The sequence below is a fragment of the Scyliorhinus canicula genome, chromosome 8 (assembly GCF_902713615.1).
Source record: "Scyliorhinus canicula chromosome 8, sScyCan1.1, whole genome shotgun sequence".
NCBI classification, from domain to species: domain Eukaryota; kingdom Metazoa; phylum Chordata; class Chondrichthyes; order Carcharhiniformes; family Scyliorhinidae; genus Scyliorhinus; species Scyliorhinus canicula.
The window spans coordinates 96,908,899-96,927,801 of record NC_052153.1 but is presented as its reverse complement, the minus strand read 5'-3'; the positions used below and the strand labels follow the sequence as shown (position 1 = coordinate 96,927,801).

At 47.2% G+C, this 18,903-nt stretch overlaps 1 protein-coding gene across 1 annotated transcript in view; it reads right to left on the bottom strand.

Moving 5' to 3' along the window:
- The window catches only part of si:dkey-96l17.6 (kinesin-like protein KIN-14I), a 73,019-nt gene extending 58,406 nt beyond the window's left edge, over nt 1–14,613 (bottom strand). The window contains exons 1-2 of the mRNA XM_038803882.1: nt 14,532–14,613; nt 8,436–8,602 (exon numbers count right to left, since the gene is read on the bottom strand). Of these exons, the coding sequence (XP_038659810.1) occupies nt 8,436–8,524 (89 nt within the window). The 5' untranslated portion in view covers nt 8,525–8,602; nt 14,532–14,613. The remainder of the gene's footprint in view (nt 1–8,435; nt 8,603–14,531) is intronic.
- Between the last annotated feature and the right edge of the window lie 4,290 nt (nt 14,614–18,903).

Here is an 18,903-nt window from a genome sequence, read left to right as displayed (position 1 = left end):
AACAACGATTTGCATAGTAATGAGGTGATCCAGATCTAGGCCCACACAATAGAAACATTTAGGTTTGAATGGATACTTTGAGTGGACGCCCAGACGAAACGGCATCATAAGTATCCATCACAAAGCACCATAGAAACCGCCCCACCCATCGAGAAGAGACCCTCAGATTGGGGGGTTTGGAAAATATCGATTGGGAGAAGACCCAATCGATATACAGCAGGTAGAGACCGCCCCAAAGAGGCACGGACTTTGGGGGGGGGAACCTATAAAAGTAGACCCCGCACATGGTCCGTTCTGTTGTTTGCCTCCGGCTCTGCTGTTGTTGCTCCGGCTTGCTGTTGTTTTGGCTCCAGCTCTCTGCTGTCTTCATCGCTTGCTGATACATCGCATCCTGACTCCAGTTCCATCACCAGCCGTTGAGCCACCAGCCATCGAACTGTAAGTTTCACCACGACGCTCGCTACGTGAACCAGACTTGCTAGACCCTGACGACCTCTAACTTTCTGAGAGTTGCAGACCAAGAACGGGACGAAGGCCTCGCTCCCTGACCTTGCCTGTTCCTGTTTAGATAAGTATTTTAGTCGTTTAGTTTAGAAGTAACTTAGTCTTTAGCGTATGCATGTGTATTTATTATATTGGTTATAATAAATATCAATCGTTTGAACTTACTAATCGGTGTACAGATTTATTACTTTGAACCTGACCTTGATATACTTGTGAGGTGTCTAAATACGGCACCTGGCGACTCCGAGCAGAATTACATACACAGAGCTGTAGTAGTGTTAAGCACACGGCCTTTAAACGGAGGCGTGTTAATACACTCCAATAAAACGCGTAATACACTCAAGTAAAATGTGCAACAGGGCCCTCAAGGTGCCTGGGATTTTTCTCGTATTATGCTCAGTGGGTCCCTCAGCATGCGGACAAAGCCTGCCCACTATTTAAAGCCACACTCTTTCATCTGTCAGCTGAGGCCCGCCAGGCCTTCAACTGCATCAAGGAGGACATCGCCAAAGCCGCCATGCGGGCGGTGGATGAATCCGTCCCCTTCCAGGTGGAAAATGACACCTCAGCGGTCGCTCTCGCCGCCACTCTGAACCAGGCAGGGTGACCAGTCGCCTTCTTCTCCCGAACCCTCTCCGCTTCAGAACTTCGACACTCCTTGGTCGAAAAAGAAGCTCAAGCCATTGTGGAAGCCATCGGCACTGGAGGCACTACCTCGCAGGTTGGAGGTTTAACCTCATCACCAACCAAAGATCGGTTGCCTTCATGTTTGACAACTCGCAAAGGGGCAAAATTAAAAATGATAAAATCCTGCGGTGGAGGATCGAACTCTCCCCCTACAATTACGATATTATGTATCGACTGGGAAAGCTCAACGAGCCCCCAGATGCCCTGTCCCGCGGCACGTGCGCCAGCGTGCAGGACGACCGCCTGAAAGCTATCCACAATGACCTCTGCCACCCGGGGGTGACCCGGCTTGCCCACTACGTCAAAGCCCGGAATCTGCCTTTCAACACCGAGGAGGTCAAAGCCATCACCAGGGATTGCCCGATCTGCGCGGAGTGCAAACCACACTTCTATAGACCAGACAACGCCCACCTGGTAAAGGCATCCTGGCCCTTTGAACGCCTGAGCATCGATTTCAAAGGGCCACTCCCCTCGACCAATCGAATTGTGTACTTTCTGAACGTCATCCCACACAGTCATCAGAGCCCTGCACAGTGTCTTCAACCTGTTCGGTTTTCCCAGTTACGTACACAGCGACAGGGGTTCGTCCTTTATGAGCGACGAGCTGCGTCAGTAACCTGCTCGACAAGGGCATTACCTCGAGCAGGACTACCAGCTACAACCCCAGGGGTACTGGGCAGGTGGAGAGGGAGAACGTGACGGTCTGGAAGACCGTCCTACTGACCCTCCAGTCCAGGAATCTCCCGACCTCCCAATGGCAGGAGGTCCTCCCCGACGCGCTCCATGCAATTAGGTCCCTCCTGTGCACCGCCACCAACCAGACCCCTCACAAACGACTATTTATTTTCTCTAGGGGCACTACCATGGGGGTTTCGCTCCCATCCTGGTTGAGGACACCGGGCCCGGTTCTCCTCCGGAAGCACGTCCGGGCACACAAAACAAATCCACTAGTAGAGAGAGTGCTACTACTCCATTCGAACCCCCAATACGCCTTTATTGAATACCCGATGGCCGTCAGGACACCGTTTCCCTCCGGGACCTGGCGTCTGCAGGATCTAACTCCACCACCACCACCGTCGAGGTACCCCTCACACTACACCCAACCCAACCCCCAACGCCCTGCGCCTCCACACCTATAGGTTCCCAGCCCAGGCTCTGTTCCCCCGCGCCTATAGGTTTCCTGCACCCCCTATCGCCCGTCGCACCGGTCAGGTATGAAGCTCAGACCGAATCACCCCCGGAGTCCACCATCGTACCCTCACCGACCGTCACCACCCAGCCACCCGAAGAGGCTGCAACCCCGGTGCTCCCCCGATCCCAAAGGACGACTCGGCCACCAGACCGACTCAATTTGTAGACCCGTCACCCCCGCCGGACTTGATTTTGTTTACAGGGGGTGAATGTGGTGAATTATACTGCATTGTAATTCACACTGTATTGCATTGCATTGTATTATGTCCTTGTGGGCTCTGTATGTGAGCCGTTGCGCGGCTCTGCCCATAGAGGGAGATAAGGAGTTTGTACTGGGCTTCACTCTTGGCACTGCCCATGGTCCGCCCATGGTTCCTCCCACTAACCGGAAGTATAAAGTGCTGCAGCCGTAAGTCTGCTCTCAGTTCCTCTGGTCGCAGGCTGGGCTCAGTTGTAAGACTATTAAAACCACAGTTTACTTCCAATCGTGTGTCTAGTGAATTAATGGTCACATCAGTTTCATAGCAGTAGATCCTGTTTTAAACATCGCAATTCCATTGAGCCTTCCATACGCCGCTAAATTTAAGAAATGGAAGAGGAGTTCAATCAGAGGTGACAAAGGTTAGTGTGATTACTCCTTCAGCAAATGATGCAATTACAAGTTCCAACTTGTCCCAGGAGCTAGATGTTCAAGTTTAGGAATATCTATTTGGACGTATCTGGAGAAATGGGCCCTGATATTTAGGAGCGGTGGAGAGAGCTTTTTGTTAATTTTTTCATCAGATGTGGACATCGCTGGCAAGGCCAGCATTTATTTCCCATCTCTAATTCCCTTTGAAAAAGTGATACAGTAGTCCCCCGTTATACCGCGCTCCGCAATACCGCGGTTCGCGATATACGGCGGGGGGGCTTATGGACCCCAACTTACTTGACTCATTTTAAACTCTTTTTGAAACAGCACCTTTTTTAGCCGCGATGATTAGCCGCGATGATTAGACCGATTAGCAGCGATGATTACCCGCGATGATTAGACCGATTAGCAGCGATGATTACCCGCGATGATTAGACCGATTAGCAGCGATGATTACCCGCGATGATTACTGTAGAACGATTAGCCGCGATGAGTAGCCGCGACCGATTAGCCCGATTACCCAGCCATAAAAGGATACCTTTTCCAGTGCAGGTATCTTCGAGTTCAGTTACTGTCGTTCAAAATGTTTAAGCGCAAGCCTTACACAGTGAAGCAAAAGATACATTTGATAGACCGGCTTCGAAACGGGGAAACGAAGGCAAAATTATCCAGAGAGACTGGTGTACCAGAGTCAACCCTCCGTGGGTGGGTGAAAGATGAGCCCAATTTAAGAGCATATGTTGGGACAGTTTCTCAGAGTGAAGGGCTTACCAGGTAAAAGGCAAGGAACGCTAGTGACATTAACTTGGAGAAGGCTGTGTTCACCTGGTTTGTCCAGGAACAGTCTGGTGGCACCCCCCTATCTGGACCTATCATCAGGACTCGGGCTGAGAAGTTCCATCACCAGCTCCACCCAGAGGACAGCAATTTCGTAGCCAGCAAGGGTTGGCTCCATCGGTTCCAGAAAAGACATGGGATAGGAGCAGTTACCATCAGTGGTGAACAGAGATCCGCCGACTCAGGAGCAGCAGCAGCCTTTCCCGACATCCTCAAGAACTACATGGTGCAAGAGGAGCTGACCCCAGAGCAACTCTACAATGCAGATGAGTCAGGGCTTTACTGGAAGATGCTGCCTGACAAGACCCTAGCTGTCAAGGATGATGCCCACAAGACTCTGGGGTACAAGCAAGTCAAGAACAGGCTCACCATCCTGTTTGCCAGCAATGCCACGGGAACACACAAGCTGAAGCCATTGATTGTGGGCAAATTCAAGTCTCCTAGATGCTTTCACCACATCAACATGGAGAACCTACCCATTACCTACTGGAACTCTGGCAAAGCCTGGATGACAGTTTCCTTATTTGAGGAGTGGTTCTTCAAGTTCTTCGTACCCAGTGTCAGGGACCACCTTAGTGCCCGCAACTTACCGCAGAAGGCCACACTCCTACTGGACAACTGCTCAGCCCACCCTCAGGGAGATGTTCTCAAGACCAGGGATGGGCAGATCCAAGTGCTCTATCTCCCAAAGAACACCACCAGCAAGATCCAGCCATGTGATGCTGGCATCATTCAGACCTTCAAGTCTGTGTACAAAAAGGAACTGATCCTGGAAATGATAGACTCTCCTCTCACTGTCCCAGATTACCTGAAAGCCATCACCATCAAGGATGCCTGTTATCTGGCAGGGAAGGCCTGGGGAGCTGTGATGGAGAAGACAATCGCCAACTGCTGGAACAAGGCCCTAGGAGCAGCACTCCCACGACCCCAACATTACCCGGATGACGAGGACTTTGTAAGCTTTACTGAAGCAGAGATCAGGGCAGCTGAGGAGAGGCTAGAGGACCACCTGGATGAGAACCTAACACTCCAGGATTGGGTGAACAGGTGGTCAGCAGCAGAGGACGACATGGCACCCGCAGAAACATTCACAGAGGAGGAGATCATCGACCAGGTCACCCAAGAGGAGGCAGAAGAAGAAGAAGAACCCCAGCCCACAGTGGCAAAGAGCCACTCGGATGCCATCACGCACCTGAAGTGGCTCATAGCATACACAGAGCAACAGGACTTCGACCCGATATACATCCTACACCTGAAGAACCTCCAGAGGCAAGCACAAGTCAAGATGAGGAAGGGGATGTGCCAGAAGAAACTCACAGACTTTTTTAAATGATTTTTAAAAATATGCTTGTAAGTACAATTTTAAGTATATTATTGTATGTATATATTATTGTATATATTTTAATAAATTTAAAACTTGATTTAAGACTTGAACGAACTTTGCTGTTTCTTATTTAAAACGCCCTTCCATTCAGCAATGTTCAGCACAGTCAGCGATGTTTCCTCTCGTTCATTCATTTCGATATCCGCCATCTTGGATATCCGCGGCTCGGATACAACGCGGGTGGCTGTCTTGGACCCGAACACCCGCGGTATAACGGGGGACTACTGTAGTGAGCCGTGTTCTTGAACTGCTGCAGTCCATCTGGTGTAGGTACACCGACATTGCTGTTAGGAAAGGAGTTCCAGAATTTTCAGTGACAGTGAGGCAATGGTGATATAATTCCAAGTCAGAATGGTGCAAATGAGTCAAAATTTGATAGAAGAATCTGGCAAAGCTGGCTATGCAGACACATTGCCTGTCTTAACAGCAAGGCCTGACTAACATTTTTAGCTCAATTTCCTGCCCAGATGATGGTTGATTGGACAGCTAGCTGATGGGTGGGTGGGAACACCAGCAGGAGGGAGCCACACCAGAGGACTCTTGTGGATGGTACCTGACAATAAGGAGGTTGGAGATACCCATGATCTAGAGGGCTGGGGGAGGTGGGTTCGCAATCAGGACTGACAGGAAAATTGTGGAAGGCTTCCTTGTGGCAGTCGGGAGTGGGTGTGGGCACTGCTAATCGTCCTGGCCCACAAGAAGTGCTGAAAGAGGCACCTTTCTTGTGGAGCTTGTAGCTTCCAACTCTCAGCTGTCTTTCACTATCAAGTTTTATGCCTCTTGGGAAATCTGTGCATTAACATGAATGTGCCAAAATTAAATCTGGTTGCAAATTGCATTGTGGAGGCTGGATTTAAATATCAAATGAAGTGTTGTGACTTTCAAATGATATAATATCTCGTGGTCCTGAATTCCACTGTCCTGAAAAATATGGTGGGTGTACTGTAGGTTGGGATCAGGTTGCGCATGTTTCACTTTTTACCCTGACTGTTTCTCGCCTGTTGTGGGGAAGGGGTTAATGTCGAGACCGTGGGACGGGATTTAGCGGGCCCGTTCACCATGTGCGCAAGTCCCATTATGGCTGCTAAATATTGCATGAGAGCTATAACGAGATTTGCATCAATGAGATCCCAGTTTGAGATCTTCCCTGACCCCCATCAGTGATATGATCAGGTTCACGCTGTGATTCCCATGAATTTAAATGTATTTACATCTTATTAAACACCGTTGCTTTGGGCCAAGTTGAATGCTCCCCCCGCCGGCGTGACATTACACCAGTGAGAATCACTACTGGTTTTTGATAGCAAAAACAAGTTGCGATGACCATGCCAGTGGCGCGGAGGTATAGCCCCCATGTGGTGAGGGACATGGCTGGGCAATGCCAGCTACCTTGAGGGAGGGGGGCTTCCACTTGTGTGTAGGGTGGGCTCAATGGTTTACTGGGGGAAGGTTTTACCTGCATTGGGTTGTAGTGAGGGGGCTGTAGAGACTGTGAATTGCGGCTGGGCACGGATGCTATCAGGGGGCACGGTGATCCCCAATGCTGGCGGAGGTGGGGGGGAGTCAGGTCACCCTGATGCTTGCATGGTGTGGGGGTTTCCCCAATCTTTGAGTGCAGGGGAGGGGGGTGCACCTCTGTATGCAAAGACTGGGGGGGTGTTTCTCTTGTCTTTTGGGGGTCCCGATTTCCATGGGAGTGTCTGGATGTCTAAGGTTAGGGGGTGGGCTTTAACTTAACTTTGAGATTGGAGCGCCCTTTAAAAAAGAAGCCCCGATCTCTGTGGAGCCGTGTTTGCTAACTCTATCAGGCCTTGCCCCATTAGAGTGACAGTGCAAACCACACATCCCAAGTTTTGTTTGATAGAGTATCAGAAGAAAACCTGGCTGTTTTTCTGGGGAGAAACACGGCAATTTTCAGTCAAAACCTGACATTTGCCATTTTTTTGTAAAATTCCATCCATGGTTTTGCTATCAATACATCACAAAGAGGCTGCTTCAGTTATGCGGCAAACTGGAGCCTGAATCACAAACAGATTAACGATAGGTTCAGCCCTGAGTTTGGTTTCTATGGTCACAATGGTATTAAATGTTCATGCCACTGAAATCTTCTAAGATGGCATTCATCCCATTCATCACCAGGCATGTAATTGAAAGCTTTTTTTGGTAATAGAAACTTGGTCATAGATCAGAAGCAGGGATGTTTTATTGCAGTTATACAGGGCCTTGGTGAGACCACACCTGGAGTATTGTTTGCAGTTTTCGACTTGCCACAGAAGAACTACAGCGGATGTTCACTAAGCTAATACTGGGATTGGCACACTGTTCTATGAAGGGAGATTAGTTCAACTGGGCCTGTATTCACTCGAGTTCAGTGGGAGATCTGATTGAAACATATAAAATTCGAACAGGGCTAAACAGAATAGATGTAGAGAGGTTGTTTCCCTGGTTGGGGATAGCGATAGTATTTTTTAAGTTACACCAAACGACCTGTCAATCAGTGCATTCCAGAAGCATTTGTCTGTTTTTTTAACCAAGGGAAAGCTGCAGGTCAGTTTTTTTCCTTAATTTTAAAGGGCTTGTGCTATAAATAACTTCAGATCATGAAATTTAAAGTTTCCAAGCGCAGCTTTCTTCAGCTTTGAAGCGTGCAAATGCATCTCAAAACATATATCAACTTATCTTTGCAGGACAAGGTACTCTAATCAAACAATGTAGTAAAAGCACATCTGACTTACAAGAAAGCATCTAGGAACAGATTTATTTTTGTATTTCAAAGCCTATCAATGAATGAGGAGCAGGGCTTTTCCTGGTTCCCAGCCTCTGGACTGAGGGTCCCCAGGGTTCATAACTCCTCTGAGGTGCTGTGAACCACATATTCTTGCCAAGGGCCCTGACTCCAAACTTTTGGGGTGTGGACAGGGTTGAACTGCCCACCGTCACGATAGAGACAGCAAGAGCATGAGTGCTGTGTGCGGGCAAGCTCTCACACCCTAATCCTGCACCAGCAAAATGGCTGGAAATGGCAATCGGGCGGGGAATAACGGACTGCGTGAAACTCGGAACCAAAGTGTCTAAACTTTTTCCTCTGTGCTGTGCGTGGAGAAACTGAACACAGGCTCCCAGAGGAATAGTCTAAATTGAATGGTAGGCTGCAATGAGTGAACAGACCATTTCACCTGAAGGACTGTATAAATTTTCTACCTGATGGAATCTGTGGGTTTTCTGCCAAAAGTCCCTTGAGAGTTTTTCACATTTTGTTGTACTTTGTTCAGCGTCTCCTTGGCTGCCATTGTTTTCCCGAGACTGTCATTTAGGAGGCTTTCAATGAATTGCTGTGCTTCAGGAACTTCACTGTAAACAAAATGAAGCTGACAGAAAGTAGACAGAAATATTTTAATAAAAATGGAAAAACTAGGATTGTACAAAGGATAGAATCTATGTTTGTTTTAATAAAACGTGCATAACTCACATCTCTGTTCTGAGTATTGTTTTTCTAGAATCTTCACTGAATACACTAATATACTATATATGTTATATTGGAGCTTGCTCATGTTGCCCGAGTTGATTTCTATAGGGCAACACGATAGCACAAGTGATTAGCACTGTGGCTTCACAGTGCCAGGGTCCCAGGTTCGATTCCCTGCTGGGTCACTGTCTGTGCGGAGTCTGCACGTTCTCCCTGCGTCTGCGTGGGTTTCCTCCGGGTGCTCCGGTTTCCTCCCACAGTCTCTGGGTAAAGAACCTACCTCTGACATCCCCTCTATATCTTCCACCATTTATTTTAAATTTATGTCCCCTTGTAATGGTGTGTTCCACCGGGGAAAAAGTCTCTGACTGTCTACTCTATCTATTCCCCTGATCATCTTATAAACCTCTATCAAGTCGCCCCTCATCCTTCTCCGTTCTAATGAGAAAAGGCCTAACACCCTCAATCTTTCCTCGTATGACCTACTCTCCATTCCAGGCAACATCCTGGTAAATCTCCTTTGCACCTTTTCCAAAGCTTCCACATCCTTCCTAAAATGAGGTGACCAGAACTGCACACAGTACTCCAAATGTGGCCTGACCAAGGTTTTGTACAGCTGCATCATCACCTCACGGCTCTTAAATTCAATCCCTCTGCTAATGAACGCTAGCACACCATAGGCCTTCTTCACAGCTCTATCCACTTGAGTGGCAACTTTCAAAGAACAATGAACATAGACCCCAAGATCTCTCTGCTCCTCCACATTGCCAAGAACCCTACCATTAACCCTGTATTCCGCATTCAGATTTGTCCTTCCAAAATGGACAACCTCACACTTGTCAGGGTTAAACTCCATCTGCCACTTCTCAGCCCAGCTCTGCATTCTATCTATGTCTCTTTGAAGCCGACAACAGCCCTCCTCACTATCCACAACTCCACCAATCTTCGTATCATCTGCAAATTTACTGACCCACCCTTCAACCCTCATCCAAGTCGTTAATGAAAATCACAAATAGCAGAGGACCCAGAACTGATCCCTGCGGTACGCCACTGATAACTGGGCTCCAGGCTGAATATTTGCCATCCACCACAACTCTCTGTCTTCTATCGGTTAGCCAGTTTGTTATCCAACTGGCCAAATTTCCCACTATCCCATGCCTCCTTACTTTCTGCATAAGCCTACCATGGGGAACTTATCAAATGCCTTACTAAAATCCATGTACACTACATCCACTGCTTTACCTTCATCCACATGCTTGGTCACCTCCTCAAAGAATTCAATAAGACTTGTAAGGCAAGACCTACCCCTCACAAATCCGTGCTGACTATCCCTAATCAAGCAATGCCTTTCCAGATGCTCAGAAATCCTATCCCTCAGTACCCTTTCCATTACTTTGCCTACCACCGAAGTAAGACTAACTGGCCTGTAATTCCCAGGGTTATCCCTATTCCCTTTTTTGAACAGGGGCACGACATTCGCCACTCTCCAATCCTCTGGTACCACCCCTGTTGACAGCGAGGACGAAAAGATCATTGCCAACGGCTCTGCAATTTCATTTCTTGCTTCCCAGAGAATCCTTGGATATATCCCGTCAGGCCCGGGGGACTTGTCTATCCTCAAGTTTTTCAAAACGCGCAACACATCTTCCTTCCTGACAAGTATCTCCTCAAGCTTATCAGTCTGCTTCACGCTGTCCTCTCCAACAATATGGCCCCTCTCATTTGTAAATACTGAAGAAAAATACTTGTTCAAGACCTCCCTATCTCTTCAGACTCAATACACAATCTCCCGCTACTGTCCTTAATCGGACCTACTCTCACTCTAGTCATTCTCATATTTCTCACGTATGTGTAAAAGGCCTTGGGGTTTTCCTTGATCCTACCCGCCAAAGATTTTTCATGCCCTCTCTTAGCTCTCCTAATCCCTTTCTTCAGTTCCCTCCTGGCTATCTTGTATCCCTCCAGCGCACTGTCTGAACCTTGTTTCTTCAGCCTTACATAAGTCTCCTTCTTCCTCTTAACAAGACATTCAACCTCTCTTGTCAACCATGGTTCCCTCACTCGACCATCTCTTCCCTGCCTGACAGGGACATACATATCAAAGACACGCAGTACCTGATCCTTGAACAAGTTCCACATTTCACTTGTGTCCTTCCCTGACAGCCTATGTTCCCAACTTCTGCACTTCAATTCTTGTCTGACAGCATTGTATTTACCCTTCCCCCAATTATAAACCTTGCCCTGTTGCTCGCACCTATCCCTCTCCATTACTAAAGTGAAAGTCAGAGAATTGTGGTCACTACCTCCAAAATGCTCCCCCACTAACAAATCTATCACCTGCCCTGGTTCATTACCAAGTACTAAATCCAATATGGGCTCCCCTCTGGTCGGACAATCTACATACTGTGTTAGAAAAGCTTCCTGGACACACTGCACAAACACTACCCCATCCAAACTATTTGATCTAAAGAGTTTCCACTCAATGTTTGGGAAGTTGAAGTCGCCCATGACTACTACCCTGTGACTTCTGCACCTTTCCAGAATCTGTTTCCCAATCTGTTCCTCCACATCTCTGCTGCTATTGGGGGGCCTATAGAACACTCCCAACAAGGTGACTGCTCCTTTCCTATTTCTAACTTCAACCCATATTACCTCAGTAGGCAGATCCCCCTCGAACTACCTTTCTGCAGCTGTTATACTATCTCTAATTAACAATGCCACCCCCCCACCTCTTTTACCATCCTCCCTGATCTTGTTGAAACATCTATAACCAGGGACCTCCAACAACCATTTCTGCCCCTCTTCTATCCAAGTTTCCGTGATGGCCACCACATCGTAGTCCCAAGTACCGATCCATGCCTTAAGTTCACCCACCTTATTCCTGATGCTTCTTGCATTAAAGTATACACACTTCAACCCATCTCCTTGCCTGCAAGTACTCTCCTTTGTCATTGTTACCTTCCCCACTGCATCACTACGTGCTTTGGCGTCCTGACTATCGTCTACCTTAGTTGCTGGACTACAGATCCGGTTCCCATTCCCCTGCCAAATTAGTTTAAACCCTCCCGAAGAGTACTAGAAAACCTCCCCCCCAGGATATTGGTGCCCCTCTGGTTCAGATGCAACCCGTCCTGCTTGTACAGGTCCCACCTTCCCCAGAATGCGCTCCAATTATCCAAATACCTGAAGCCCTCCCTCCTACACCATTCCTGCAGCCACGTGTTCAACTGCACTCTCTCCCTATTCCTAGCCTCGCTATCACAGATGTGCGGGTTAGGTGGATTGGCCATGATAAATTGCCCTTAGTGAAATAAAAAGGTTAGGAGAGGTTACTGGGTTATGGGGATAGTGGGGGGAAGTAAGGGCTTAAGTGGGTCGGTGCAGACTTGATGGGTCGAATGGCCTCCTTCTGCACTGTATGTTCTATGTAAATCTATGTATATGCATTTAATATTTCTGTATTACTTCAACTCTTATTTCAACAACAGACCTGCTGGAACTAGTTTCAGCAATAGTGATTTTGAATGTTAATTAATAGGTACAATTGTTACCTATAATTGCAAACATTTCAAACTACAGCAAGGAGATGACTTCCGATCCCTTCTCCTGTTCACACAAATATGAGTTTAACTAAGGCATATGCTATGGTATCTACCACTTGCTCACAAGTGAAAGAATAAATATTGAATTCAGTGTAGTAAGTTTGATTTTTAACTTAGTGGGCTGACTCCTCATAGAATTTAGTTAATGTTCTTGTCACCTCTCTCTTTCTCAAACTTTCTCTTTCCCCAGGCAGCAATGAGAAACTGTGATAAAGGTATGGACCCACCCAGCTTCAGAAGCTAAGATGATGTTCAAATAGTTATTAAAATGTATTTTAATTATTTTCTGTAACCAAGGACTGTTAAGGAAATTGTTATAAAACAATAAAACCTTGTATACTGTTAATCTGTGCATCATTTTCAGAACCAGATGATCTAAATCTGTGATTGTGTTGACAGAACACGTTTCAGTACACTTCCCATAACGAGAAGAGACGCATGGCTGTCCCAAAAGGCTCATTCTAATGTGGCATAGGATGTTCACATTACCAACCCTCAGATGGAACTTACAGAAAGCAGTACAACTGGCTAAAGGTAGGACTTCATTCAGAAACAAATGAATTTGTTTTGATTATGCTGAACTAAATTATTTGAATGATTGCAATTTGGTTTGTTAGATTGGCAAAGTATGTAATAGTAGTTTTGTTTTGTGCTGATTACTCCTGTCACTGCGAGATGCAAGTAACAATGACTCATTCTAATTCTCCAGCCATTGGGATTCTCTGTTCATGCTGGCATTGCACCCCCGCCGTGGGTTTCCCGGCAGTGTGGGGTCGCTTCAGTGGGAAATCCCATTGACAAGCAGCAGGAACAGAGAATCCCGCCTCCAGAGAATGGTACGTCACCGAGAAATATGCAGCTGGAGGACCTGAGAATCCAGCTCCAGTTGTTAAATGCAATTAATCAGTATTGGGTCATGAGTTGTGAGAAATAATTGATTAGACAACAGGAAAGATTTTTTTTTTTTTAAATTTAGATTACCCAATTATTTTTTCTATTAAGGGGCAATTTAGCATGGCCAATCCACCTACTCTGCACATTTTTGGGTTGTGGGAGTGAAACCCACGCAGACACGGGGAGAATGTGCAAACTCCACACGGACAGTGACCCAGAGCCGGGATCGAACCTGGGACCTCAGCGCCGTGAGGCGGTTATGCTAACCACTAGGCCACCGTGCTGCCCTGACAACAGGAAAGATGGTGGTAATTGTTACTTAATCCATCCAACAGGGAATGAACAGGATTAGATCAGCTGCCATTTTGCACTCCATCAAATTTCATTTTCCATTGACTTAAGTGGGATGTAAATTGAGCAACCAAGCTGATTCTATTGCTTTAACAGGACGTAGGTTAGGTTACAATTATCTGAATTGCCTAAATTAACAATCATCACTTTTTTTGTTTGCTGCTGCTGAATCTGCTGCTCTCTCTCCCGGGCTTGATCTTCAACATACACAATATCATTGTCTATCGCTGAATTCTCCTCTGGACTTATTAGCTTAAGGCCTTTTTGAAGAATAGAAATTGTGGCAACCAAGTGATTGCACTGGAGGGCGTCCCCTGTCCAATCGAAGCACCTGAACCATTCTTTCAGAATTGAAATAGTTTGTTCATTGTGATTCCGAGTCACTCACGTGCAGCGCCCGATAATTAAATGAGGCAATAGCTTATTTAAATATTATGATCACGTGCAGTGAGGGCATGATCCAGTGGGGCTGGTTTAGCACAGTGGGCTAAACAACTGGCTTGTAATGCAGAACGAGGCCAGCAGAGCGGGTTCAATTCCCATACCGGCCTCCACGAACAGGCGCCGGAATGTGGCAACTAGGGGCTTTTCACACTAACTTCATTGAAGCCTAATAAGACAATAAGAGATTATTATTATTAATATTTGATTTATTGTAAAGGCCTCCATACTGTCATGTCATGATCCCATGCCTGCAAATCCCTGCACAAACATAGCGCTTCCTCTCGGTGCAGTGTCAGAATGGTAGCATTATGTCTCTCCTATCTCCCACACTGACAAAGCAGTAATACCACACCACTCTCGGTGCAGGCACCCCAACCCCAAACCCCAGCACCCCATCCATAGAGATTTCCCACCCCCTCACATCAACAATCAGGCTTCTCATGTCTTCCACCATTCTCTAGTTAAGAGGATGCCTTTGGCTGAAAACATGTAAGAGTCTGTCCACATCGTCATTAGCTGGAGAAACATACTGGGGCTGACCTCAAAAGAAGCAGCAGCAGCTGAGATGTGTAATTCAGCCACTCTGGGCCCTTAGATCACCCCATTAAGTAGCAGATCGCATTCAGCTCTTTGTCAGGCAGGAGTCAGACATTTTGCAGAGGTTAAGAAGAGCATCGCTCTGTCCACACTAAGTTAATATCATTCTCCTGCAGCATTGAGTCAATCACTTAGCACCCTGCACATGAATGGAGCTACCATCTCAAAGCCCCACAGTAGTGAGAAGATGCAAGAGCTCCATGGTGCGAAGGTAGTGGACAAAGACTTCCTGGGGCCCCTTCATTTCTGGGCCTCGCCAATGACATCATATCCCTCCACCTATGACTTCACAGCTCTGCCCCCAATGATGTCATGCTCCCCAGATTCCGCCCACCCTTTCCCTACAGAATGTAAAGGTGAAAGCCACAAAATTACACAAATTGATCACTGCTTAACTGCTTTAGTGCATTTATTTTATTTTATTTTTAAATTTAGAGTACCCAATTCATTTTTTCCAATTAAGGGGCAATTTAGCGTGGCCAATCCACCTAGCCTGCACATCTTTGGGTTGTGGGGGCAAAACCCAGGCAAATATGGGGATAATGTGCAAACTCCACAGAGACAGTGGGCGGAATTCTCCGACCCCCCGCAGGGTCAGGGAATTGTCGGGAGCCGGCGTAAATCCCGCCCCTGCCATGGCCGGAATTCTCCGCCACCCGGGAATTGGTGGGAGCGGGAATCACGCCCTGCCGATCGGCGTTCCCCCCGCGCCGATCGGCGTGCCCCCCACGGCGATTCTCTGGCCCGCAATGGGCCGAAGTCCCGCCGCTGACAGGCTTCTCCCGCTGGCGGGAATTGGAGCACCTCTGGTGTCGGCGGGATTGGTGGCGCGAGCGGGCCCCCGGGGTACTGGGGGGGCGCGGGGCGATTGGACCCCGGGGGGGGGGGGTGCCCCCACGGTGGCCTGGCCTGCGATCAGGGCCCACCAATCGGCGGGTGGGCCAGTGCCGTGGGGGCACTCTTTTTCTTCCGCCACCGCCACGGCCTCCACCATGGCGGAGGCGGAAGAGACCCCCCTACGAAGGCCTTTCGGCCAGCCCCCGATGCGGGTGGCGGGAGGCAAAGGCCATTGGCACCGGTTTTGGCACCAGTTGGCGTGGCGGAAACCACTCCAGCGCGGGCCTAGCCCCTAAAGGTGCGGAGAATTCTGCACCTTTGGGGAGGCCCGACGCCAGAGTGGTTGGCGCCACTCCGCTACGCCGAGACCCCCCGCCCCGCCGGGTAGGGGTGAATCCCAGCCAGTGACCTGGAGCCGGGATCGAACCTGGGACTTCAGCTTCATGAGGCAGCAGTGCTAACTACTGTGCCACTGTGCTACCCTACTTTACTGCATTTTTAACTTGTGAAAACACAACTGTCTTCATAGTTGTTGCATTGAATTTCAAGCTCACCTCTTGCCAAAATGACAATAAAGATGGTCAATATTGCGATGTGTGTCTTGAGGTATGCAAACATGGAACTTTCTAATGAGCAACGAGATAGAAATATCAGCCAAAGACATCACCGCAGCATAGGTCAGTGTAGGACAGAATAAGTCAGTCCAGTGCAGGAGTAAATACTCCAACCAAAGGATGCATAAGCTGCTCGTCAGTATAGTTCAGATTCTCATTCAGTTTCAAAAGTTAACTTCCTTCAGGTGAGTGGCGTATCCAGTGAATCCAAATCCAAGATCAAATGCTCTGTCTTCAGGATTCTATTCTTTGTCCTGAAGAGACTTTCTTGAGAACAATGGTGGTGAGAACTATCAGCTAATGACCATCTACAGCCATTAAATCAGGCCAGCAATTATTCATTTTGAAAAACAGAATTTAAAGAGAATATGGAAGATGGACAGCTTTTAAGGATTTTCTTGCTTCATCCCTTGTTGGCATGACAATTTTTAAAATACTTTTTCTGCACAAAATCATCAGTTGCATAATTGCAGGTAAAATCTTGTAAAGATGCAATTTCAATCGTCAATATTGCTGAACTTGTCAAATGTTCCTGAATCATTGTATTTTGCAAATAATTTTTAACTCTTTTCAATACAGAAAAAGAAAGTTCTCCCAAAGCGTCTGTGACGGGTATTGTTAAAAATATGTTCAGAATGGTTTACACATGCAAACCATCACATAAAAGTCAGTATAAATCAGCTGGTGTTCTTGAAGCACAGACTCATCCTTATCAATGAAATGAATGTTTTTTTTCACTTCACTTTCAAAAAGATTTGTGTCAATTTCCTCCCAGTAGAATTCACTTAATTTCTTACAGCAGTGACGATCACCAAATTTCTGCCTAAAAGCACTCAAAACCACAAAGGCAAAAAAACCATAATGGGAGTTATGTACAGGCCTCCTGACAGTGGTCAGGACCAGGGGCACAAAATGCACCACGAAATAGAAAGGGCATGTCAGAAAGGCAAGGTCACAGTGATCATGGGGGACTTCAATATGCAGGTGGACTGGGTAAATAATGTTGCCAGTGGACCCAAAGAAAGGGAATTCATTGAATGTTTACAGGATGGCTTTTTGGAACAGCTTGTGATGGAGCCCACGAGGGAACAGGCTATTCTGGACTTAGTGTTATGTAATGAGCCAGAATTGATAAAAGGGAACACTTAGGAAGCAGTGATCATAATATGGTAGAATTCAGTCTGCAATTTGAAAGAAAGAAGGTAGAATCAGATGTAAAGGTTTTACAGTTAAATAAAGGTAATTACAGGCGCATGAGGGAGGAACTGACGAAAATCGACTGGAAGCAGAGCCTAGTGGGAAAGACAGTAGAACAGCAATGGCAGGAGTTTCTGGGAGTAATTGAGGACACAGTGCAGAGGTTCATCCCAAAGAAAAGAAAGGTTATCAGAGGGAGGATTAGGCAGCCATGGCTGACAAAGGAAGTCAGGGAATGCATCAAGGCAAAAGAGAGAGCCTATAATGTGGCAAAGAGTAGTGGGAAGTCAGAAGATTGGGAAGGCTACAAAAACAAACAGAGGATAACAAAGAGAGAAATAAGGAAGGAGAGGATCAAATATGAAGGTAGGCTAGCCAGTAACATTAGGAATGATAGTAAAAGTTTCTTTAAATACATTAAAAACAAACGGGAGGCAAAAGTAGACATTGGGCCGCTCCAAAATGACGCTGGTAATCTAGTGATGGGAGACAAGGAAATAGCTGAGGAACTTAATAAGTACTTTGCGTCAGTCTTCACAGTAGAAGAACATAGAACAGTACAGCACAGAACAGGCCCTTCGGCCCTCAATGTTGTGCCGAGCCATGATCACCCTACTCAAACCCACGTATCCACCCTATACCCGTAACCCAACAACCCCCCCCCCTTAACCTTACTATTAGGACACTACGGGCAATTTATCATGGCCAATCCACCTAACCCGCACATCTTTGGACTGTGGGAGGAAACCGGAGCACCCGGAGGAAACGCACGCACACAGGGGGAGGACGTGCAGACTCCACACAGACAGTGACCCAGCCGGGAATCGAACCTGGGACCCTGGAGCTGTGAAGCATTTATGCTAACCACCATGCTACCCTGCTGCCCCACCACCATGCTACCCTGCTGCCATGAGTAATACATGAGTAATATCCCAACAATTCAGGAAAGTCAGGGGGCAGAGTTGAATATGGTTGCCATCACAAAGGAGAAGGTGCTAGAGAAACTAAAAGGTCTGAAAATTGATAAATCTCCGGGCCCAGATGGGCTACATCCTAGAGTTCTAAAGGAGATAGCTGAAGAAATAGTGGAGGCGTTAGTTATGATCTTTCAAAAGTCACTGGAATCAGGGAAAGTCCCAGAGGATTGGAAAATCGCTGTTGTAACCCCCCTGTTCAAGAAGGGAACAAGAAAAAAGATGGAAAATTGTAGGCCAATTAGCCTAACCTTGGTTGTTGGCAAAATTCTAGAATCCATCGTTAAGGATGAGATTTCTAAATTCTTGGAAGTGCAGGGTCGGATTAGGACAAGTCAGCATGGATTTAGTAAGGGGAGGTCGTGCCTGACAAACCTGTTAGAGTTCTTTGAAGAGATAACAAATAGGTTAGACCAAGGAGAGCCAATGGATGTTATCTATCTTGACTTCCAAAAGGCCTTTGACAAGGTGCCTCACGGGAGACTGCTGAGTAAAATAAGGGCCCATGGTATTCGAGGCAAGGTACTAACATGGATTGACGATTGGCTGTCAGACAGAAGGCAGAGAGTTGGGATAAAAGGTTCTTTTTTGGAATGGCAACCGGTGACAAGTGGTGTCCCGCAGGGTTCAGTGTTGGGGCCACAGCTGTTCTCTTTATATATTAACGATCTAGATGACAGGACTGGGGGCATT